This window comes from Coregonus clupeaformis, chromosome 24, assembly GCF_020615455.1.
Source record: "Coregonus clupeaformis isolate EN_2021a chromosome 24, ASM2061545v1, whole genome shotgun sequence".
In the NCBI taxonomy this organism is placed as follows: Eukaryota; Metazoa; Chordata; class Actinopteri; order Salmoniformes; family Salmonidae; genus Coregonus; species Coregonus clupeaformis.
Window position 1 is genome coordinate 21,077,800 of NC_059215.1, and position 25,741 is coordinate 21,103,540.

At 45.0% G+C, this 25,741-nt stretch overlaps 1 protein-coding gene across 1 annotated transcript; it reads right to left on the reverse strand.

Moving 5' to 3' along the window:
- Positions 1-20,882: 20,882 nt before the first annotated feature.
- LOC121537265 (E3 SUMO-protein ligase ZBED1-like) lies at positions 20,883-24,335 on the reverse strand. The gene is made up of 6 exons (XM_045206813.1): positions 23,687-24,335; positions 23,264-23,367; positions 23,031-23,109; positions 22,826-22,938; positions 21,234-21,325; positions 20,883-21,024 (listed from the first exon to the last, which is right to left on the reverse strand). The coding sequence occupies exons 1-6, from the start codon at positions 24,333-24,335 to the stop codon at positions 20,883-20,885; spliced, it is 1,179 nt and encodes a 392-aa protein (XP_045062748.1).
- Positions 24,336-25,741: the final 1,406 nt, after the last annotated feature.

Genomic DNA, 25,741 nt, shown 5'->3' on the forward strand with positions numbered 1-25,741 from the left:
GTGGTGAGTAAAGAGAGTGCCAGAGGGCTCAATTCTACTAGATTAATTGAGCTCATCGTTGTAGTTGGACTGCATCACAATGGCCCTCGCTACTCTTTGCTCCATAGGCACTGTGTATGACTAAGTATAGAAATAGAATCACTTGAAAGGGCAAAGCCACTCAGACACAGCAATTTGATGCACCCTTACGGGGACTTTGTTGTCCTTAAGCCATTTTGCCACAACTTTGGAAGTATGCTTGGGGTCATTGTCAATTTGGAAGACACATTTGCGACCAAGCTTTAACTTCCTGACTGATGTCTTGAGATGTTGCTTCAATATATCCACATCATTTTCCTTCCTCATGATGCCAGCTATTTTGTGAAGTGCACCAGTCACTCTTGCAGCAAAGCACCCCCACAGCATGATGCTTCTACCCCCGTGCTTCACAGTTGGGATGGTGTTCTTCGGCTTGCAAGAATTTTGGAATTTCTCCAAAAAGTACGATCTTTGTCCCCATGTGCAGTTGCAAACCGTAGTCTGTCTTTTTTATGGCGGTTTTGGAGCAGTGGCTTCTTCCTTGCTGAGCGGCCTTTCAGGTTATGTCAATATAGGACTTGTTTTACTGTGGATATAGATACTTTTGTACCTGTTTCCTCCAGCATCTTCACAAGGACCTTTGCTGTTGTTCTGGGATTAATTTGCACTTTTCGCACCAAAGTACGTTCATCTCTAGGAGACAGAACGTGTCTCCTTCCTGTGCGGTATGACGGCTGCGTGGTCCCATGGTGTTTATACTTGCGTACTATTGTTTGTACAGATGGACATGGTACCTTCAGGCATTTGGAAATTGCTCCCAAGGATGAACCAGACTTGTGGAGGTCTACAATTTATTTTCTGAGGTCTTGGCTGATTTCTTTTGATTTTCCCATGATGTCAAGCAAAGAGGCACTGAGTTTGAAAGTAGGCCTTGAAATACACGTACGTTAAGGAACGGGACGGACCAAGGTGCAGCGTGAACGGCGAACATGTTTATTAACTAATAAACACACGAAACAGAAACCAAAACAACAAACTTAACCGTGACGGTCCAAAGGCTAACACACAAGCCTAAACATGAACATAACAAAATCCCACAACGCAGGCAGGAAAACTGGCTGCCTAAGTATGATCCCCAATCAGAGACAACGAGCGACAGCTGCCTCTGATTGGGAACCACACCCAGCCAAACATAGAAATACAAAACCTAGAATATATTCACACCCTGACCAAACTAGCTAGAGTTCTATAGGCCAGGGCGTGACAATACATCCACAGGTACACCTCCAATTGACTCAAATTATGTCAATTAGCCTATCAGAAGCTTCTAAAGACATGAAATCATTTTCTGGAATTTTCCAAGCTGTTTAAAGGCACAGTCATCTTAGTTTATGTAAACTTCTGACCCACTGGAATTGTGATACAGTGAATTATAAGTGAAATAATCTGTCTGTAAACAATTGTTGGAAAAATTACTTGTGTCATGCACAAAGTAGATGTCCTAACTGACTTGCCAAAACTATAGTTTGTTAACAAGAAATGTGTTGAGTGGTTGAAAAATGAGTTTTAATGACTCCAACCTAAGTGTATGTAAACTTCCAACTTCAACTGTACAATACTCTGAAACATTTGTATCTGTGCCCTTTAGGGAATGCGCACTTAATTCACCTTACAAATATTTTGGGGAGGAGACATTTCCTACGTGTTTGCTCCAGTGTGTTGGTTTTGGGAGGAGTTCAGGAGGCCTTTCTCGCTCTCTCATGCTGCAGTCCTGCCAGGGCGTATCGGTCTGCTGCAGATGAGTGTTGAAAAGGCCTGGAGATGGACCTAATAACTCTTCTCTTCCAATTTGGCCACATACTTTTCCCCGTGTGGGAAAAGTCACATACCTTCATAACTTCCACCATTTTATAAAATTCCAATAGAGCTGCGCACTTTTGGTCTTTCAGTAAACTAATAATAGTTTTGTGAATGATTGAGTAGACCTAATAGCATACATAATTACATTTTACATTTTAGTAAACACTCTTATCCAGAGCGACTTACAGTTAGTGCATACATTTTTCATACTGGCCCCCCGTGGGAATCGAACCCACAACCCTGGCGTTGCAAGCTCCATGCTCTACCAACTGAGCTACAGGAGGCCTAATTACTATTTAATTAATAACACGTCAATCCATGCTCGCGATAATTAAAAGGGATATCATTTGATATTTTATATATTTTTCATTGGAGAATGACTCTGCCAGTCACTCTGTTTCCAATAAAGGCCAACTCTGATGACTTCCCATCGAGCTGTTTGAAAGACATGATTAATTGCATGCATGAATGAAAGCCATAAAATTAGAACAAAGAGACAGCCGCTTAACTAACCAGTGACTTTCGGAAGCATACAGGAATGTAGACATTTTGATTTACCAAAATCCAGATGATACACAACATAGCATGGGTGTCAGGCTGTTTCTGCTCTCTAGCCAACTCCTTATGGAATTCTCATGCCATGTTTGGCTTGACAATGACAGCAATAGAGTTAGCAATAGCAAACAGATCTGGAACCAGGCTACATACAACACAGGTACTACCAATCATCATATGATGTAACAATACAGCTACTGATAACCAATCCCCAACAAAACAACTAAGAATTTAAAATGCCAAAGCAAAGCCATAACTGATTCACACACACACACCTCTCTCAACTTTTTGTTCTTCTCTCTCTCTCCACCTCCTCTATCTTTCTTTGTCTCTCTTTCTTTCTCTCTCTTTTTCCCTCTCTCCCTCTCCAGTGCCTCTCTCTCTTAGTCTCTCTGTTCTCTCTCTTCCACTCAGAGAATCCCCCCATCGTTGAGGGGTACTGTGCAGAGAGAGAGTGAAGCCCACCAGAGCCCCTTACAAAACAGAACACTCTCCACTACATCCATCTGTCTTGGCACTAGGTACATTCCAGCAGCTCTTCTTCAAACACGCTAATGACCATCTCTCACAGAGGAACAAATAAGATGAGAGATTCATTAAGGCTTTTTGAAAGCCAACAGAAGGAGCGAGGGAGGGGGAGTGGGGGAGGGAGGTAGAGAGATGGAAAGAGAGAGAGTTAGAGAGGGAGAGAGAGCTAGAGAGAGAGAGAGAGAGAGAGAGAGAGAGAGAGAGAGAGAGAGAGAGAGAGATGGAGGTGCTCGGTGTGCACAGGGCTGATTCATGGGCACCCTCGTCTGTTAATTGATTCCAACTGTCGGCTGATGGGAGACAGAGCCGGGCCTGATGGATATCTAAGTCTTGATTGGAATTTACATGCCAGACGTTTCCAATTTCTCACTGCGCTCTCACCCTGCTTTAGGAGATAAGCAGGGAGGAAGCGAGTCGTATAGGTACCACAATTTAAACTGTCGGAAAATTGGGCTTTTTGAGCCCCGACAGTGATATATACTGTTTATGAGTGCGTATTATTTATTCCGATGATGAACGGCAAAACTAGCAACAGCTGCCGTGACACTGTGGGTCGTGGAGTTAAACACTCCAATTGGATAACTGCTTGACGCACAGATGTCACATCCCAAAACCAGTGTAAGTCGAGCACATAGAGTACAACACTCTGACCCAATGTCACCGAAGTACACAGTGTAATGTAGTGTGCTCTCCCCTATCCCTTTCCAATATTATCTTGGTACACAGTGTCAATGTGCTCTTCCTAAAACTCAGCAAACCATGTATTGAAGGTAAAAGAGAGTTCTGCTCGCCTGAGTTAGAATACCTTAAGAGAGTTTTCATCTATATTTTTCGTAGCTGTCTATTTACCACCACAAACTGATGCTGGCACTAAGACTGCACTCAACGAGCTGTATAGAGCCATTAGCAAACAAGAAAATGCTCATCCAGAGGCGGCGCTCCTAATAGCCAGTGATTTTAATGCAGGGAAACTGAAATCCGTTTTACATTATTTCTACCAGCACGTCACCTGTGCAACTAGATGTGACAAAACTCTAGATCACCTTTACTCCACACACAGAAATGCATACAAAGCTCTTCCTCGCCCTCCATTTGGCAAATCTGACCATAACTCTATCCTCCTGATTCCTGCTTACAAGTAAAAACTCAAACAGGAAGTACCACTGACAAGCTCAATACGGACGTGGTCCGATGAAGCGGATGCTAAGCTACAGGACTGTTTTGCTAGCACAGACTGGAATGTGTTGCGGGATTCATCCGATGGCATTGAGGAGTCTACCACATCAGTCCTCGGCTTCATTAATAAGTGCGTCGATGATGTCATCCCCACAGTGACCGTATGTACATATCCCAACCAGAAGCCATGGATTACAGGCAACATCCACACTGAGCTAAAGGCTAGAGCTGCCGCTTTCAAGTAGCGTGACACTAATCCGGACGCTTAAAATAAATCCCGCTATGACCTCTGACAACGCGTTAATACAGGGCTGTGATCGTATCCTACTACGCCAGCTCTGACGCTCGTCGGATGTGGCAGGGCTTGCAAACTATAACGGATTACAAAGGGAAACCCAGCTGTGAGCTGCCCAGTGACGCAAGCCTACCAGACGAGCAAAATGCTTTCTATGCTCGCTTCGAGGCAAGCAACACTGAACCATCCATGAGAGCACCAGTTGTTCCGGACGACTGTGTGATCTTGCTGCCCGTAGCCGATGTGAGTAAGACCTTTAAACAGGTTAACATTAACACGCGGATTACCAGGATGCGTACTCAGAGCATGTGCTGACCAGCTGGCAAGTGTCTTCACTGACATATTCAACCTCTCCTTGACCCAGTCTGTAATACCTACATGTTTCAAGCAGACCACCATAGTCCCTATGCCCAAGAACGCCAAGGTAACCTGTCTAAAGGACTATCGCCTGTCATGACGTGACTTTCATTAATGTGATGACTGCTATTTATCGAATCAACTAACTATGTTTAATTGTTACTTGGTTAAATTAATCATGTAACAATGAACTCCTTAGGAATTTGGGGCACCACGGAATAAGTTGTTTATAGAGTTACCATCTCCTGAATTTAACTCTAAAAGATACAGTGGGGAGAACAAGTATTTGATACACTGCCGATTTTGCAGGTTTTCCTACTTACAAAGCATGTAGAGGTCTGTAATTTTTATCATAGGTACACTTCAACTGTGAGAGACGGAATCTAAAACAAAAATCCAGAAAATCACATTGTATTATTTGTAAGTAATTAATTTGCATGTTATTGCATGACATAAGTATTTGATACATCAGAAAAGCAGAACTTAATATTTGGTACAGAAACCTTTGTTTGCAATTACAGAGATCATACATTTCCTGTAGGTCTTGACCAGGTTTGCACACACTGCAGCAGGGATTTTGGCCCACTCCTCCATACAGACCTTCAGGTTTCGGGGCTGTCGCTGGGCAATACGGACTTTCAGCTCCCTCCAAAGATTTTCTATTGGGTTCAGGTCTGGAGACTGGCTAGGCCACTCCAGGACCTTGAGATGCTTCTTACGGAGCCACTCCTTAGTTGCCCTGGCTGTGTGTTTCGGGTCATTGTCATGCTGGAAGACCCAGCCACGACCCATCTTCAATGCTCTTACTGAGGGAAGGAGGTTGTTGGCCAAGATCTCACGATACATGGCCCCATCCATCCTCTCCTCAATACGGTGCAGTCGTCCTGTCCCCTTTGCAGAAAACCATCCCCAAAGAATGATGTTTCCACCTCCATGCTTCACGGTTGGGATGGTGTTCTTGGGGTTGTACTCATCCTTCTTCTTCCTCCAAACACGGCGAGTGGAGTTTAGACCAAAAAGCTCTATTTTTGTCTCATCAGACCACATTACCTTCACCCATTCCTCCTCTGGATCATCCAGATGGTCATTGGCAAACTTCAGACGGGCCTGGACATGCGCTGACTTGAGCAGGGGGACCTTGCGTGCGCTGCAGGATTTTAATCCATGACGGCGTAGTGTGTTACTAATGGTTTTCTTTGAGACTGTGGTCCCAGCTCTCTTCAGGTCATTGACCAGGTCCTGCCGTGTAGTTCTGGGCTGATCCCGCACCTTCCTCATGATCATTGATGCCCCACGAGGTGAGATCTTGCATGGAGCCCCAGACCGAGGGTGATTGACCGTCATCTTGAACTTTTTCAATTTTCTAATAATTGCGCCAACAGTTGTTGCCTTCTCACCAAGCTGCTTGCCTATTGTCCTGTAGCCCATCCCAACCTTGTGCAGGTCTACAATTTTATCCCTGATGTCCTTACACAGCTCTCTGGTCTTGGCTATTGTGGCGAGGTTGGAGTCTGTTTGATTGAGTGTGTGGACAGGTGTCTTTTATACAAGTAACGAGTTCAAACAGGTGCAGTTAATACAGGTAATGAGTGGAGAACAGGAGGGCTTCTTAAAGAAAAACTAACAGGTCTGTGAGAGCCGGAATTCTTACTGGTTGGTAGGTGATCAAATACTTATGTCATGCAATAAAATGCAAATTAATTACTTAAAAATCATACAATGTGATTTTCTGGATTTTTGTTTTAGATTCCGTCTCTCACAGTTGAAGTGTACCTATGATAAAAATTACAAACCTCTACATGTAGGAAAACCTGCAAAATCGGCAGTGTATCAAATACTTGTTCTCCCCACTGTATATGTGTTATGTATCGATAACAGTCACTTATTAATCATTACCTCATATCAGTCTCATTCTGAACATCGCATACTCCATGGATCCGCAAGAACCCCAGCTTTACTTATGATTCAGCACTACACAAATTGGCTTAATTATTAATTTACTAGCTAACTAAATAATAACACAGAATACATACAGTGGGGAAAAAAAGTATTTAGTCAGCCACCAATTGTGCAAGTTCTCCCACTTAAAAATATGAGAGAGGCCTGTAATTTTTATCATAGGTACACGTCAACTATGACAGACAAAATGAGAAAAGAAAAATCCAGAACATCACATTGTAGGATTTTTAATGAATTTATTTGCAAATTATGGTGGAAAATAAGTATTTGGTCAATAACAAAAGTTTCTCAATACTTTGTTATATACCCTTTGTTGGTAATGACACAGGTCAAACGTTTTCTGTAAGTCTTCACAAGGTTTTCACACACTGTTGCTGGTATTTTGGCCCATTCCTCCATGCAGATCTCCTCTAGAGCAGTGATGTTTTGGGGCTGTCGCTGGGAAACACAGACTTTCAACTCCCCTCCAAAGATTTTCTATGGGGTTGAGATCTGGAGACTGGCTAGGCCACTCCAGGACCTTGAAATGCTTCTTACGAAGCCACTCCTTCGTTGCCCGGGCGGTGTGTTTGGGATCATTGTCATGCTGAAAGACCCAGCCACATTTCATCTTCAATGCCCTTGCTGATGGAAGGAGGTTTTCACTCAAAATCTCACGATACATGGCCCCATTCATTCTTTCCTTTACACGGATCAGTCGTCCTGGTCCCTTTGCAGAAAAACAGCCCCAAAGCATGATGTTTCCACCCCCATGCTTCACAGTAGGTATGGTGTTCTTTGGATGCAACTCAGCATTCTTTGTCCTCCAAACACGACGAGTTGAGTTTTTACCAAAAAGTTATATTTTGGTTTCATCTGACCATATGACATTCTCCCAATCCTCTTCTGGATCATCCAAATGCACTCTAGCAAACTTCAGACGGGCCTGGACATGTACTGGCTTAAGCAGGGGGACACGTCTGGCACTGCAGGATTTGAGTCCCTGGCGGCGTAGTGTGTTACTGATGGTAGGCTTTGTTACTTTGGTCCCAGCTCTCTGCAGGTCATTGACTAGGTCCCACTGTGTGGTTCTGGGATTTTTGCTCACCGTTCTTGTGATCATTTTGACCCAACGGGGTGAGATCTTGCGTGAAGCCCCAGATCGAGGGAGATTATCAGTGGTCTTGTATGTCTTCCATTTCCTAATAATTGCTCCCACAGTTGATTTCTTCAAACCAAGCTGCTTACCTATTGCAGATTCAGTCTTCCCAGCCTGGTGCAGGTCTATAATTTTGTTTCTGGTGTCCTTTGACAGCTCTTTGGTCTTGGCCATAGTTGAGTTTGGAGTGTGACTGTTTGAGGTTGTGGACAGGTGTCTTTTATACTGATAACAAGTTCAAACAGATGCCATTAATACAGGTAACGAGTGGAGGACAGAGGAGCCTCTTAAAGTAGAAGTTACAGGTCTGTGAGAGCCAGAAATCTTGCTTGTTTATAGGTGACCAAATACTTATTTTCCACCATAATTTGCAAATAAATTCATTAAAAATCCTACAATGTGATTTTCTGGAAAAAAAATTCTCAATTTGTCTGTCATAGTTGACGTGTACCTATGATGAAAATTACAGGCCTCTCTCATCTTTTTAAGTGGGAGAACTTGCACAATTGGTGGCTGACTAAATACTTTTTTTCCCCACTGTACATACGTAATACATGAGAAAAAGTCCCTAGCAGACTAACAAGAGCATGACTGCTTGGTTATCAAAAGAGGGAGGGGTAAAGGAAGAGGGAGAGGGAGAGACAAAGAGAGAGAAACTTATCTTGATACATTTGGAAACTACCCTCAAAGTAATCATCATACTTTGCTCACGAACTACCACCCGTTTTGGAGTAAGAAACCAATGAATGTATTTACGTGTTTGCCGCTCGTCTTTCTTTGTTGACCCAAGCCCATCTTGGAAAGGAGGTTTTGGCTGGGTCTTCGCTCAAGCTCACTTGTAAGGGTCTGATTGTCCACCAGAGGTCACAATGTCCTTCTTCTTTGTTCTGGCTTGTAGTGGAGTGTACTCAGTGCAGATACTCAGATGCACCAGTGATTGTCTGAGATAGGATTTTCTCCTATACCCCTTGTGTGGTTAGTCAAAGTTCTAGATCACTTTACATGCGCAGCTACAGACTGGAAATGTGCTGGTCTAGTGAGTTTATCTTTTTCACCTCGTGTTGAGGTTCAACGTACCAACCATTTTCAGACGTGTAGACCACCATCTCACGTCTTTCTGGTCTAACCATTTTAAGCTGTGTTGCCACAGCTCCGCCCTTTCTGGTCTGATGGTATTTGATACCAAGGCTTTTTATGCACTCTGGTAAAAAGGGGGCATTCCAACACGCCGACACGATGTCTGTGCTCACTTGGGGCGTAGCTAGTCACTGTGCTGAGTTTACATGAAAAACATTTATCTCATTAGAAAACTAAAATCACATTCCTATCTTAACAAAAATACTCTCATCTTTAATCATATATTTTATACAACATTTGGGTGTAAACTTGACAGATAGAATGTGTACACTTTCCGAGTTACAGTTATTTCTTAATACCATCCTTAATGACATCACAAAATAATAAACAATATGACATGATTATTCTTTAGGTCCCCACTGACCATTCTTAACATTCGGATGATAGAAATAATGTTCCAATGTTCACTTTTTGGACAAAAAGGTTTTGGCTACAAAAAGTATCTGGAACAAAGCAAGCCTTTGGTAATACTGCAGAGCAGGAGGGAGATTACCCTCCTCCTTAATTTACGAGTTTTAAGGTGTCAAAAACCGGCCCAGTTCCCCCTCCCCTCTTCTATGGGTGAGAGGGTCTGTTTGTTGTCAGCCATTTGCCAAGCTGATCAGAGTCCTTTGATCCTCAGCCAGGAGAGTCAAGACAGTCCCATAGCACTCACATCTGTAGCCATGAAATTCTTTGAGAGGCTGGTCATGGCTCACATCAACACAATCATCACAGACACCCAGGACCCACTCCAATTTGCATACCACCCCCAACAGATCCACAGATGACGCAATGTGTATTGCACTCCACACTGCCCTCTCCCACCTGGACAAAAGGAACACCTATGTGAGAATGCTGTTAATTGACTACAGCGCAGCGTTCAACACCATAGTGCCCTTCAAGCTCATCACTAAGCTAAGTACCCTGGGATGGAACAGGCCCCCAGGTGGTGAGGGTAGGAAACAACACATCTGCCATGCTGACCCTCAACACGAGGCCCCCTCAGGGGTGCGTAATTAGTCCCCTCCTGTACTCCCTGTTCATCCACAACTGCGTGGCCACGCACAACTCCAATACCATCATTAAGTTTGCCAACGACACGACGGTTGTAGGCCTGATCACCGACGACGATGAGACAGCCTACAGGAAGTGTGGTGCCAGGACAACAACCTTTCCCTCAACGTCAGCAAGACAAAGGAGCTGATCATGGACTACAGGAAACGGAGGGCCGAACACGCCCCCATTCACATCAACGGGGCTGTAGTGGAGCGGGTCGAGAGCTTCAAATTCCTCACTAAAGATCTATCATGGTCCACACACACCAACACAGTCTTAAAGAGGGAACGACAACTCCTCTTCCCCCTCAGGAGGCTGAAAAGATTTGGCATGGGCCCTCAGATCCTCAAAAAGCTCTACAGCTGAACCATTGAGAGCATCTTGACTGGCTGCATCACCGCTTGGTATCGCAACTACTTGGCATCCGACCACAAGGCGCTACAGAGGGTAGTGCGTACGGCCCAGTACATCACTGGGGCCGAGCTCCCTGCCATCCAGGACCTCTATACCAAGCGGTGTCAGAGGAAGGCCCTAAAATTGTCAAATACCTCAGCCACCCAAGTCATAGACTGTTCTCTCTGCTACCGCACAGCAAGCGGTACCGATGCACCAAGTCTGGAACCAGACTATCTATCCTGTTGCCTAGTCCCTTTAGTTTTAGTTATATGTCCATATCAAACTCAATTACCTCTTACCCCTACACATCGACTCAGTACTGGTACTGTGTATTGATTGTTACTTTTATTATTACTTTCCTATTTTCTTTCTCTGCATGGTGGGAAGGGCCCGTAAGTAAGCATTTCACTGTTGGTCTACAGTATGTGACGAATAACATTTGATTTGATTGATTCGACTTACTTAAAAATATATATATATATTTAACCAGGAAAGTCAGTTAAGAACAAATTCTTATTTACAATGACGGCCTACCCCGGCGACAATTGTGCGCCGCCCTATGGGACTCCCAATCACATCCGAGCCTGGAATCAAACCAGAGTCTGTAGTGATGCCTCTAGCAATGAGCTGCAATGCCTTAGACCGCTGTGCCACTCGGGAGCCCTACTTAGGCTACTTCACTTATACTTTCTTCACTCTCAGGCGGCCCTAACGCATCATATGCTGCATGAAGACAGAGACACAGGTGCGCATTCAGAGACACAACAAGACAAGGGTACGTTCAAAGAGACAACACCAAAAAAACTACCGCAACATATGCTGTGCGGAGACAGGAGCGCGTTCAGAGGCACAACACAAGGCAAACTAGCAAACAAACAGACAGAAGATGCAGGGGTGTGTTCAGAGACAACAACACAACACAAGCTAGAAAACAAACAGACAGAAGAAGCAGAGGCGTGTTCAGAGACACAACATCAGCCAACTACTGATGAAACATATGCTTCACAGAGACAGGAGAGGCAGGGGCAGCTTCAGAGACACAACACAAACTATCAAACAGAGACACAACACAAGCTAGCAAACAAACAGGCCCAGACTGGACTGTCACTGAGGCTCTTGCCATAAATATTACAATTTAAAAAACTTTATCGCACAAGGGGCAATAGTAGGTCTGGACAAAATCATTACTAATGAGGACACCCTATTGCTTACATACAGGTAGGGCACTACTATATGGATAATAGGGTTAGTTTGGCCAAAAGTAGTGCACTATGTGGCAAATAGGGTGTCATGTAAAACAAACAGAGTATTCCCAGTCAGAGTGTGCTGACCATAGAGATACATTATATTACTGCTACTATTACTGTGTTCTATTTAGCTAATTATATGGTGCTGACCATGTGAGGTGAGGCTAATGGGCTTTGACCTTTGACCTCTAAGACAGACCGCTGTACCTTGAGCTCCAGGTTCTGTGGAAACGATGAGCAGCATCAAGTTGCTGTCCCACACATCTACCAGCAGGGTGTGTAGAGCCAGGTAGTGCAAGAACCACAACCTCTCGCCCATTCGCAGGAATGCCCCGTCTGCACGGAACTGCTGCTGGAGCCACGGGGAGCCTGGAAAGAGGTAAATTATATCATAGAGATAAAATTACTAGAACGACATCCCCATTCAAGTTAAGGGGTCTGTGATGGGTGGACCGGAGGACAAATTGAATGTACCCATAGTAGTTATTATATTTCTACAGCAGAATGAGGAGGGGGAGGGGCACATGGATATGTACACATTCACGCATTTAAACACAAACAAAGCATACACACTCGTATAGACTCATACTAACTCACACTTGCGTGTCCGTACACACACATACATACACATCAATTCATCAAAAGTATGTATGTGTGTGTGTGTGTGTGTGGGTGCTCGTGTTTGCCTGTGTATAATGAAGGAAGGAGTGAACGTCCTGTACACGGTGCCTCGTTAGTACATAACACATCACCAAAGCAAAGCTTCAAACCCCCCCATCGACAATCCAGGTTATACCAAGGTTACACCAAGGTTTCATTGAAGGTTAAGAAATCATCAAAAGAGACGACGCAGAGGTAAGAACATGTTCTTATTCCCACAAGTCTGATCACAAGAGAGTGCGATGAGTACAATCCGACCGTGTAGAACATAGCCCCTGGCTGCATCCCGAATGGCACCCTATTATCTACAGTGGGGAAAAAAAGTATTTAGTCAGCCACCAATTGTGCAAGTTCTCCCACTTAAAAAGATGAGAGAGGCCTGTAATTTTCATCATAGGTACACGTCAACTATGACAGACAAAATGAGAAAAAAATATCCAGAAAATCACATTGTAGGATTTTTTATGAATTTATTTGCAAATTATGGTGGAAAATAAGTATTTGGTCAATAACAAAAGTTTCTCAATACTTTGTAATATACCCTTTGTTGGTAATGACACAGGTCAAACATTTTCTGTAAGTCTTCACAAGGTTTTCACACACTGTTGCTGGTATTTTGGCCCATTCCTCCATGCAGATCTCCTTTAGAGCAGTGATGTTTTGGGGCTGTCGCTGGGCAACACGGACTTTCAACTCCCTCCAATGATTTTCTATGGGGTTGAGATCTGGAGACTGGCTAGGCCACTCCAGGACCTTGAAATGCTTCTTACGAAGCCACTCCTTCGTTGCCCTGGCGGTGTGTTTGGGATCATTGTCATGCTGAAAGACCCAGCCACGTTTCATCTTCAATGCCCTTGCTGATGGAAGGAGGTTTTCACTCAAAATCTCACGATACATGGCCCCATTCATTCTTTCCTTTACATGGATCAGTCGTCCTTGTCCCTTTGCAGAAAAACAGCCCCAAAGCATGATGTCTCCACCCCCATGCTTCACAGTAGGTATGGTGTTCTTTGGATGCAACTCAGCATTCTTTGTCCTCCAAACACGACGAGTTGAGTTTTTACCAAAAAGTTATATTTTGGTTTCATCTGACCATATGACATTCTCCCAATCCTCTTCTGGATCATCCAAATGCACTCTAGCAAACTTCAGACGGGCCTGGACATGTACTGGCTTAAGCAGGGGGACACGTCTGGCACTGCAGGATTTGAGTCCCTGGCGGCGTAGTGTGTTACTGATGGTAGGCTTTGTTACTTTGGTCCCAGCTCTCTGCAGGTCATTCACTAGGTCCCCCGTGTGGTTCTGGGATTTCTGCTCACCGTTCTTGTGATCATTTTGACCCCACGGGGTGAGATCTTGCGTGGAGCCCCAGATCGAGGGAGATTATCAGTGGTCTTGTATGTCTTCCATTTCCTAATAATTGCTCCCACAGTTGATTTCTTCAAACCAAGCGGCTTACCTATTGCAGATTCAGTCTTCCCAGCCTGGTGCAGGTCTACAATTTTGTTTCTGGTGTCCTTTGACAGCTCTTTGGTCTTGGCCATAGTGGAGTTTGGAGTGTGACTGTTTGAGGTTGTGGACAGGTGTCTTTTATACTGATAACAAGTTCAAACAGGTGCCATTAATACAGGTAACGAGTGGAGGACAGAGGAGCCTCTTAAAGAAGAAGTTACAGGTCTGTGAGAGCCAGAAATCTTGCTTGTTTGTAGGTGACCAAATACTTATTTTCCACCATAATTTGCAAATAAATTCATTAAAAGTCCTACAATGTGATTTTCTGGATTTTTTTTCTCAATTTGTCTGTCATAGTTGACGTATATCTATGATGAAAATTACAGGCCTCTCTCATCTTTTTAAGTGGGAGAACTTGCACAATTGGTGGCTGACTAAATACTTTTTTCCCCCACTGTATGTAGTGCACTGATTTTGACCAGGGCCATATAGGGAGTAAGGGAAAGGGAAAGGGGGATACCTAGTCAGTTGTACAACTGAATGCATTCAACTGAAATGTGTCTTCCGCATTTAACCATGCCATTTGGGAAGCACCGCCTTTTATCCCTATGACACATTTCCTTAGACAGCCCCTGTGGCCTGCTGGGTAGTGGCCACCTAGGTGCAGACTCGTCACCCCTGACTACACCAGCAGTGATACTAGGGCGGCAGGTAGCTTAGTGGTTAAGAGCGTTGTGCCAGTAACCGAAAGGTCGCTGGTTCTAATCCCCCCGAGCCGACTAGGTGAAAAATCTGTCGATGTGCCCTTGAGCAAGGCACTTAACCCTAATTGCTCATGTAAGTCGCTCTGGATAAGAGCGTCTGCTAAATGACTAAAATGTAAATGTAGCTTGCCGTATATCTCTCTCTTCACATCTTTAACGCTACCACGGTACAGTACATCATGTCTGGTCTAAGAGCTTCCGAAAGAGGCAACTTTTTTGATACACTACATGACCAAAAGTATGTGGACACCTGCTCATCGAACATCTCATTCCAAAATCATGGGCAATAATATGGAGTTGGTCCCCCCTTTGCTGCTATAACAGCCTCCACTCTTCTGGGAAGGTTTTCCACTAGATGTTGGAACATTGCTGTGGGGACTTGCTTCCATTCAGCCACAAGAGCATTAGTGAGGTCGGGCACTGATGTTGGGCGATTAGGCCTGGCTCGCAGTCGGCGTCCCAATTCATCCCAAAGGTGTTCGATGGGGTTGAGGTCAGGGCTCTGTGCAAGCCAGTCAAGTTCTTCCACACCGATCTCGACAAACCATTTCTGCTTTGTGCACGAGGGCATTGTCATGCTAAAACAGGAAAGGGCCTTCCCCAAACTGTTGCCAAAAAGTTGGAAGCACAGAATCATCTAGAATGTCATTGTATGCTGTAGCGTTAAGATTTCCCTTCACTAGAACTAAGGGGCCTAGCCCGAACCATTAAAAACAGCCCCAGACCATTATTCCTCCTCCACCAAACTTTACAGTTGGCACTATGTATTTGGGCAGGTGGCGTTCTCCTGGCATCCGCCAAACCAGATTCGTCAGACTGCCAGATGGTGAAGCGTGATTAATCACTCCAGAGAACGCGTTTCCACTGCTGCAGAGTCCAATGGCGGCAAGCTTTACACCACTCCAGCCAACACTTGGCATTGCGCATGGTGATCTTAGGCTTGTGTGTGGCTGCTTGGCCATGAAGCTCCCGACGAACAAATCTTGTGCTTCCAGAGTCCGTTTGGAACTCGGTAGTGAGTGTTGCAACCAAGGACAGACAATTTTTAAGCGCTATGCGCTTCATCACTTGCCGGTACCGTTCTGTGAACTTGTGTGACCTACGACTTCACGGCTGAGTCATTGTTGCTCCTAGACGTTTCCACTTCACAATAACAGCACTTACTGTTGACCGGGGCAGCTCTAGCAGGGCAGAAACTGACTTGTTGGAAATGTGACGGTGCCACGTCGAAAGTCACTGAGCTCTTCAGTAAGGCCATTCTACTGCCAATGTTTGTCTATGGAGATTGCATGGCTGTGTGCTCGATTTTATACACCTGTCAGCAACGGGTGTGGCTGAAATAGCCGAATCCACTAATTTTAAGGGGTGTCCACATACTTTTGTATATATAGTGTATCTTGAAGAGGCTTGAAGATCTGTACCCCCCATCCTCCCACTTTTCCCCTCCTCCCTCCCTCCCTCCCCCAGCTGACTCTCCGCTCAGCCCATTAATTTTCCCAGCAGGCCCAGAGGCTTGTGCGGGGCTGACGAGCGGGGAAGCTGACAGGAGGCCCTGGGCTGCAGGGGAGGGGCGGCTCCGGCGCTGCAGCCGCAAACAGAGCCGAGCCAAGCTGAGTCAAGCAGAGGAAAACATAGGAGCTGCTGACTACCTTGTTTACAGTACAGTACATACAGATTCATACAGACAACATCATACAGCATGTACTGTCGTGGTCAAAAGTTTTGAGAATGACACAAATACTAATTTTCACAAAGTCTGTTATGATGATGGCAATTTGCATATACTCCAGAATGTCATGAAGAGTGATCAGATGAATTGCAATGAATTGCAAAGTCCCTCTTTGCCATGAAAATGACCTTAATCCCCCAAAAACATTTTCACTTCATTTCAACCCTGCCACAAAAGGACCAGCTGCCATCATGTCAGTGATTCTCTCGTTAACACAGGTGAGAGTGTTGACGAGGACAAGGCTGGAGAACACTCTGTCATGCTGATTGAATTAGAATATCAGACAGCTTTAAAAGGAGGGTGGTGCTTGAAATCATTGTTCTTCCTCTGTTAACCATGGTTACCTGCAAGGAAACACGTGCCGTCATCATTACTTTGCACAAAAAGGGCTTCACAGGCAAAGATATTGCTGCTAGTAAGATTGCACCTAAATCAACCATTTATCGGATCATCAAGAACTTCAAGGAGAGAGGTTCAATTGTTGTGAAGAAGGCGTCAGGGCGCCCAAGAAAGTCCAGCAAGTGCCATGACCGTCTCCTAAAGATGATTCAGCTGCGGGATCGGGGCACCACCAGTGCAGAGCTTGCTCAGGAATGGCAGCAGGCAGGTGTGAGTGCATCTGCACGCAGACTTTTGGAGGATGGCCTGGTGTCAAAAAGGGCAGCAAAGAAGCCACTTCTCTCCAGGAAAAACATCAGGGACAGACTGATATTCTGCAAAAGGTGCAGGGATTGGACTGCTGAGGACTGGGGTAAAGTCATTTTCTCTGATGAATCCCCTTTCCGATTGTTTGGGGCATCCAGAAAACAACTTGTCCGGAGAAGACAAGGTGGGCGCTACCATCAGTCCTGTGTCATGCCAACAGTAAAGCATCCTGAGACCATTCATGTGTGGGGTTGCTTCTCAGCCAAGGGAGTGGGCTCACTCACAATTTTGCCTAAGAACACAGCCATGAATAAAGAATGGTACCAACACATCCTCCGAGAGCAACTTCTCCCAACCATCCAAGAACAGTTTGGTGACGAACAATGCTTTTTCCAGCATGATGGAGCACCTTGCCATAAGGCAAAAGTGATAACTAAGTGGCTCGGGGAACAAAACATCGACATTTTGGGTCCATGGCCAGGAAACTCCCCAGACCTTGAGAACTTGTGGTCGATCCTCAAGAGGCGGGTGGACAAACAAAACCCCACAAATTCTGACAAACTCCAAGCATTGATTATGCAAGAATGGGCTGCCATCATTCAGGATGTGGCCCAGAAGTTAATTGACAGCATGCCAGGGCGGATTGCAGAGGTCTTGAAAAAGACCTCCCGAGTGGCGCAGTGGTCTAAGGCACTGCATCGCAGTGCTAGCTGTGCCACTAGAGATCCTGGTTCAAATCCAGGCTCTGTTGTAACCGGCCACGACTGGGAGACCCATGGGGCGGCACACAATTGGCCCAGGGTAGGGGAGGGAATGGCCGGTAGGGATGTAGCTCAGTTGGTAGAGCATGGTGTTTGCAACGCCAGGGTTGTGGGTTTGATTCCCATGTGGGGCCAGTATGAAAAAAATAATGTATGCACTCACTAACTGTAAGTCGCTCTGGATAAGAGTGTCTGCTAAATGACTGAAATGTAAGTTTAGAGAGACTAGTTAACACCCAGGCACGTGCACAGTTTGGGGTCTACCTGTGCCCTTGTGTGGTGGTATAAATAGCTGTCATTGTTGTTCTGAACCCACTGCACACAAGTCGTCATGATGTCGTCAAATTCTTGGGCAGCATGTGCGCCAAATATTGAACAGCTTGTTGAGTTGTGGCCATAGAAGGGTTTTTTAACCTTGGCAATTTGACTTTTAAACTCATGGGTACACTAGCAATGGCTGTCAGTCCTGACTTGAATGGGAACTGCCATCTATGGATTATATTTCTATGGTTGGTTAATGGCTGTCAGTTTGCCTTTCACAAATTTCAAAATAGCCTACAATTGCGAGAAAAACGTACAGTTTAGAAAGCAAATGCCTTCTGCTGACAAGAGAAGACTAATCTGTCTGTAGATGCTAACAATGGTACAGTACAGTTTCTCAAAAATGTTGAGTGTGTCATGATTTAACTGGATTAGAACCCAAATGCAGACAAGTACACCAAGCCAGAGAAGGTTTAACAGGTTTATTTACAATGTTCAATAGTCCAGGTTTCCAATAGTAGGGGAAGAGCAAGTCCAGGTTACAGGGAGGGTAACAGATCCAGGTCAGGGCAGGTGTGGTACCGTAATGTCCTAGTGTCCGTGGTGAGTCCAAAAGGGAGGTCCGGTAGTGGAGAGCAGGATGGTGGTGGCAGGAGTGAAGCGGAGGCAGGAGTCAGGTTCCAATAATCTGTGGCACAGGAGAAAAGTAAATAGAACAGGCCAAAAACACAAAGAGCGAAAAACAAACAGGTTGAGTCGGCAGCGAGACTAACATGGTCGTCTTGACTATGATCTGACGATGAGTGGTAAGTTTGACCGGGTCTTAAAGGCTGAGGTGATTATGGTGAATGAGCTGCAGCTGGAACCCTGACTCCCGCACACCAGACTTCACTCCTGCAATCAAGGAAAGACAGAGGGGAGGGAGAGAGCAGAGAGAGAGCTACCTAGCAGCAGTAGGCCTAACAGAGTGATTCTGAGCAAACAGTACTGTTTTTCAAAGTAGCTTATCTTGAGGCAATCGGCCATCACCGGTGAGTAGCCTAGCCTTCACCTTCATCTTTGGGTGAGTCAGTGCCATTGGAACGTTTATTTAGTAGCCTACTGTAGCCTATAATATAGACTCACCGGCCAGTTTATTAGACACACCACCTCGTTCACGAAAATGGCACGCTCCTACAGACAGTGAGTCACGTGGCCGTGGCTTGCTATATAAAGCAGGCAAACAGGCATCGAGACTGTTTGCAGTTATTGTTCGATTTAACGTTAGAAGGGAGAAAACGAGTGACCTTAGTGACTTTGAGTGTGATATGTCCGATCCAGTATCTCAGAAACGGCCGCCCTTCTGGGCTTTTCACGCATGACAGTGTCTAGGGTTTCCCGAGAATGGTGCATAAAAAACAAAAAACATCCAGTCAGCAGCAGTCCTGTGGGTGAAAACAGCTCGTTGATGAGGGAGGGCAAAGGAGAATGGCAAGAATCGTACAAGATAACAGGTGGGCCACAAACAGACAAATATGTCACAGCCTGATCTGCGGATGATTTTCGCACGTTAGCGGCTGAGAGTGTCTGGAACCCGGAAGCCCTGTTCGACACGTTCCTTCATGGATTATCGGAGGTGATTAAAGACGAGCTCACAGCCTGGGAGCTGCCCATGGACCTCGACTCCCTCATAGCTTTGATCATCCGGATTGATGGGTGGCTACGGGAACGTAGGAGGGAGAGGGGGTCTGTTCCCTGTCGCTCGTCCTCGAATTCCACCTCGTCTCCGAGGAATCCCGGAAATCTCCAAAGTCTACATTTCCGAGGGCTGCCGACTCGCCTCCTCCAGAGCCCATGCAACTGGGCAGAGCTAGATTGTCTCCTGCTGAGCGCATACACAGACTAAACACTAAGAGCTGTCTGTATTGTGGAGCTACGGGACATTTCTTATGTATCTGCCAATTAAAATACCAGGCTCATCAGTAGGTACGAGTACACTTTCCAATCTCTCTGTACTAGTAACCCCCTCTATGCTAGCCTGTTGTGGGGAGACCGGTCCAAATCCTTCCGGGTGCTCATTGACTCTGGGGTCGATGAGAGCTTTATAGATACTACCTTGGTGTTGGAGCTGAGTATCTCCACTCAACCCCTTTCCATCCCGATGGATGTCAGAGCGCTGGATGGGCGCTCTATGGGCAGAGTCACCGGCGCAGGGTTCTTCTTTGTGGAGAAGAAGGACAAGACCCTGTGTCCGTGTATCGACTCCGGTGTCTTAATGACATGATGGTTAAAAACCGTTACCCGCTACCACACATCTCCTCAGCTTTCGAGCCTCTCCAGGGGGCGGTCATCTTCACCAAGTTGGATCTTCGGAACACCTACCATCTGGTTCAGATACAGGAAGGAGACGAGTGGAAGATAGCCTTCAACACGGCTAGCGGGCACTACGAGTACCTAGTGATGCCGTTCGGACTGACCAACGCTCCCGCAGTGTTCCAGGCCCTGGTTAATGATGTGCTCTGTGACATGTTGAACCGATTTGTGTTGGTCTACCTCGATGACATCCTCATTTATTCCCGGTCAGCACAAGAGCACGTTCTCCATGTCTGACAGGTTCTCCAGGGTCTCCTGGAGAACCAGCTAATCGTGAAGGCGGAGAAATGTGAGTTCCATCGCTCCACCATCTCCTTCCTAGGATACGTCATCGCTGCAGAGAATATTCAGATGGACCCTGAAAATGGGCCTCAACCCACATCCAGAGTGCAGCTGCAACGTTTCCTGGGGTTTTCTAATTTCTACCGTTGTTTAATCTGGGGTTACAGCACCCTTGCTTCCCCCCTCTCTGCACTCACCTCTCCCAAGGTTCCGTTCATATTGTCTCCAGCAGCTGACCGGGCCTCAAGCAGCGATTCACCTCAGCTCCCATCCTAATCCATCCGGACCCATCCTGTCAGTTCGTAGTGGAGGTCGATGCCTCGGACGTCGGAGTGGGGGCTGTCCTTTCCCAGCGTTCTGCCCTGGACCAGAAGCTGCATCCCTGTGCCTTCCTTTCCCATCGTCTTAACCCAGCTGAGAGGAACTATGTGGGAAATTGAGAATTACTCGCAGTCAAGATGGCGTTGGAGAAGTGGAGGCACTGGTTAGAAGGGGCGGAACACCCATTCTTGGTGTGGACGGACCATAAGAACCTGGAATATCTCCGCACCGCCAAGCACCTCAACTCCAGGCAGGCGAGATGGGCCCTGTTATTCACTCGTTTCCATTTCACGATCTCCTACCTCCCGGGGTCCAAGAATGTGAAGCCTGATGCTACTACACCATCGGACCCCGAGACCATCCTCCTTACTTCCTGGCTAGCGGCTGCTATCATCTGGGGAATAGAGAGTCTTGTCCGCAAGGCCTGGGGGGGGGCCCGACTAACTGGATGTTTGTCCCGGACTCTGCCCATACTCCGGTCCTGGAATGGGCACATTCCTCAAGACTCACCGGTCATCCTGGCTCCCGTCGGACCTTGGCTTTCGTCCGACAACGTTTTTGGTGGCCCACCATAGTTCCTGATGTCTCCGTGTTCATTACCACCTGCACTGTGTGTGCGTAGACCAAGACTCCGCGGCAAGCTCTGGCTGGCCTCCTTCAACCACTCCCTGTTCCTCACCGCCCCTGGTCCCATATACAGTGGGGGGGAAAAGTATTTAGTAGGGGTGTAACGATTCGTTTTAACAACGATTCGATTTGTATCACGATTCGTGGTTGTCGATACGATTCAAGGACGATATTGGTTCATTTAGAACGATACGATCCGAAACGATTCAGTGACTTGAAATCGATTCAGTAACCTTTTAGCCAAAAATTCAACCAGTGTGACTGAAATAAATACCTGGATACTGGACAGTGCAGGTGAAGTTTCCTAGATTCCTGTTTCTTGTAATGGAATCAGGTATCCATTAATTATGAATATAAATAAACAAGTAAACAACAATGAATGGCAAATGCATTCACATTTTATTTGAATAAAGTGCAAACAACACTTTAGGTTGAATTAACAGGAAGTTAAAATTGTCTGATCGCATTTTCATTATTCAATACATTTTCAATAGAAGTACAGTAAGTGCAACCAACATTTCAACAGTAGGTTTACCTGCTACTTCTGCTTTTGTTTTTCAACATAAAAATATTACAATATTAATATCAAAAATAAAGTGCAACCAACATCTCTTCAGGTTGAATTAACAGTAGGTTTACCTGCTACTTCTGCTTTTGTTTTTCAACATAAAAATATTACAATATTAATATCAAAAATAAAGTGCAACCAACATCTCTTCAGGTTGAATAAAGAGTAGGTTTACCTGCTACTTCTGCTTTTGTTTTTCAACATGAAAATATTCCATATTAATATCAAAAATAAAGTGCAACCAACATCTCTTCAGGTTGAATTAACAGTAGGTTTACCTGCTACTTCTGCTTTTGTTTTTCAACATTACAATACAAATACAGTATTAATATCAAAAATAAAGTGCAACCAACATTTCTTCAGGTTGAATGAGCAGTGGATGAACCTGCTACTACTCTCATTTTAATAAACAAACAATATTCAACAAAAGATCAAGTGTAACCTACTAGGCTACTCTTCAATGACTACAGATTTTTTTTCTAAAATATCAACTGATCAACATGATCTGGCCGCAGAACACTTCTCTGTGCGTTCACTATGTCACCAGCAGTACTAAAAACTCGTTCTGCTGGCACACTGGTGCCTGGAATGCACAGGTACCGTTTAGCAAGGGTGGAAAGTACAGGTAGCTCTTTCTCCTGAGATCTCCACCACTTCATGGCATTTTCAGTCAAAGGCAACGCATCTTTTGCTCGGTACCTTAACACCTCTGCTCTGGCTGTCTCGCGTGGATTTTCTTTCTCTTTGGGTGAAGGAATCGCCAAACAGCGCATCTAAGGCTTTCTTCTTACAAGGAGGTGACTCATTTGGAGCTACAATATAAGAAATATATTTCAAAATATAGTCATGTTTCTCATTAATACAAAACAACAACAATCTTTTATTGGTATCACATGAAACACACCTGTGGTCTCTTCATTGAATCCTGACAGCTTTGTGCTTGAGCTTCCCTCGTCTTCCTCCTGATTTCCCATTGCTTGCATCTATTGATGTAAGAATGTGTGAACTGTTCAAATTTCTGCTCTGTAATACTGCACACATAAATTTAGAGGAAGATAAAGAACAGATGAGATTTGAGAGAGGACAAATGAAAGGGGAGAAGAGAAAAGAGTAGAGGAAAGAGGAGAGAAGAGTTACCTGGTGGGACACTTCTGCCTCAAAAACCAGTTTTGTGTAGACCTGTTCTCTGTCCTCTTTTTCCAGGTAGGGCAGTTCTTTAAATCGCGGGTCCAACGCTGATGCTGTTTAAAGAAGGGTATTGCATTCATTGCATAATTAAATTAAGTTGACCTGAAATTGCAAGTGATGACCACCTCCTCATACACAAAATAATCAGAAGATTAAACTTTAGTATGTTTAAAAGAAATGTGGCACAGTGATGATGTAAAGCCACCATGAACTAAGAATTGTATTGCAGATATCTTGTTTACTTTTCCATATGAAAAAACAACTCAAATTCAAACTTGAAAACGCAAAGGTGTGGCATTTTACAAATTAATACAGTCTAATAACCTAAAATATTAACCAAGTTGATTTTAATTAAGACTCCAAATTAATTACCTATGTTGAGAGCATCTTGGGTGCCTCTGTAGCGTGTGGAGAGGTCACTGGCCATCACCCTCTTAATCTCTGCAACCAGGGTTGAGTCGTCTTCGCATGGCTGTAGGTGTTTCAGCAGTTTTGCTTGAAGAGGAGCAATTACAGAGAGAGTTGGCTGGTCTTCTTCACACATCACAGTGGTTGCCATTTTGACAGGACCCATCAACTGAACAATGTCATCCATGTTGGCAATATCATTCTCACTCAGCGTGCCTACATCTGTGACCCCCTTTCGTAGATCCTTGGACATCAGAGTTGCCATTATAGCTGGCTGTTGTTCCAAAAAACGTTCAAGCATTTCGAATGAACTATTCCATCTGGTGATTATGTCTTGGATCAGTTTATGTTTTGGTAAATCCATCAGAGTTTGTTTTTCCTGTAGGGCGTGACATGCAATCGGGCTGCGGTGAAAATATCCAACAATTTTTCGCACTTTCCCCAACAACCTGGAAGCACGGTCCACCCCCAAACCCTTCTGCGAGGCAAGGTTGAGTGTATGTGCGAAGCAGGTAATGTGTGGACTGAACTGGGCTTCTGCACCGGCCACAATCATATTCCTGGCGTTATCTGTGACGATGGCAGGGTTCTTGTCGTAGATTTTCCACTCCATGCTGGCTTCACGCAGTAACGCGCCAATATTTTTACCAGTATGGGCTTCATTTAAAACTCTGGTTAGCAGAACAAAGGTCTTCATTTTCCACTCCGGATCAATGTGATGAGAAGTAATTGTCACATACCCTTGATTTGAGCATGACGTCCAGCCATCTGTCGTTATCGCTACTCGTTCAGCTTGAGAAAGCGACAGCTTCACATCATTCTTAGTACTTTCGTACAATGCAAGAATAACCTTTTCTGAGAAGTGTGGTCGGCTTGGTATTGTGTACCTTGGCTCCAATGTTTGAATCATTTCACGGAATCCCGGATTTTCAACCACACTGTAGGGTCGCATGTCTTTGCAGATAAACTTGGCAATTGTTGCCGTGATGTTTTTCGCCCGAGCTGAGTTTTGGCCTAGTCTCTGACTAAACATGCAGGCGAGACCTGAGGCTTCTGCAGAGTTGACTTTACCTTTCATGCTGTAGCAGCGGGAACGCTGCAAGAGGTGCCTGGACGGTCGGTGTTGTGTGAAATCCCATGGCGCCTTAGTAGGTGGTTGGAGAGATTTGTCGTGTTGCCGTTGTACTTTACTTGACCTTTAAATATCATACAAACAGCGAGCGACTTATTTAGAACATCTCCGTCTTTGCAAAAGCCAAAGTGTTTCCACACACTGGACCGTAATGGTGGCTTGATAATTTCTCGCTCGTCGGCTTCTCCTCTGTCATCCGCCATGCTATGTTTTGTTGTCTTTGCGCCTTTGCGCTGCTGCTGGCGCGGGGCGATGACGTCACGGATAGGCAGACTGAATCGAGTAATGTTTAAAGCCTTTATCATTAAAAGTGCTAAGAAAAAACATCCATATAAAGTCTGACGTGCTTAAATCCAATGGGTTATTTCCTAGTATCGATACAATCGATTTATTACATTTTAAAACGATGTTAGATTGATATATGTTGTCCAAAAGGCCAACTCACCGAGCACAGATCGATGTAGTTGGATCATAGGAATATAAATCGATACATCGATGTAGTAGATGGATCGTTACACCCCTAGTATTTAGTCATCCACCAATTGTGCAAGTTCTCCCACTTAAAAAGATTAGAGACGCCTGTAATTTTCATCATAGGTACACGTCAACTATGACAGACAAAATGAGAAAAGAAAATCCAGAAAATCACATTGTAGGATTTTTAATGAATTTATTTGCAAATGATGGTGGAAAATAAGTATTTGGTCAATAACAAAAGTTTCTCAATACTTTGTTATATACCCTTTGTTGGCAATTACATTTACATTTACATTTACGTCATTTAGCAGACGCTCTTATCCAGAGCGACTTACAGTTAGTGCATACATTATTATTTTCATACTGGCCCCCCGTGGGAATTGAACCCACAACCCTGGCGTTGCAAACGC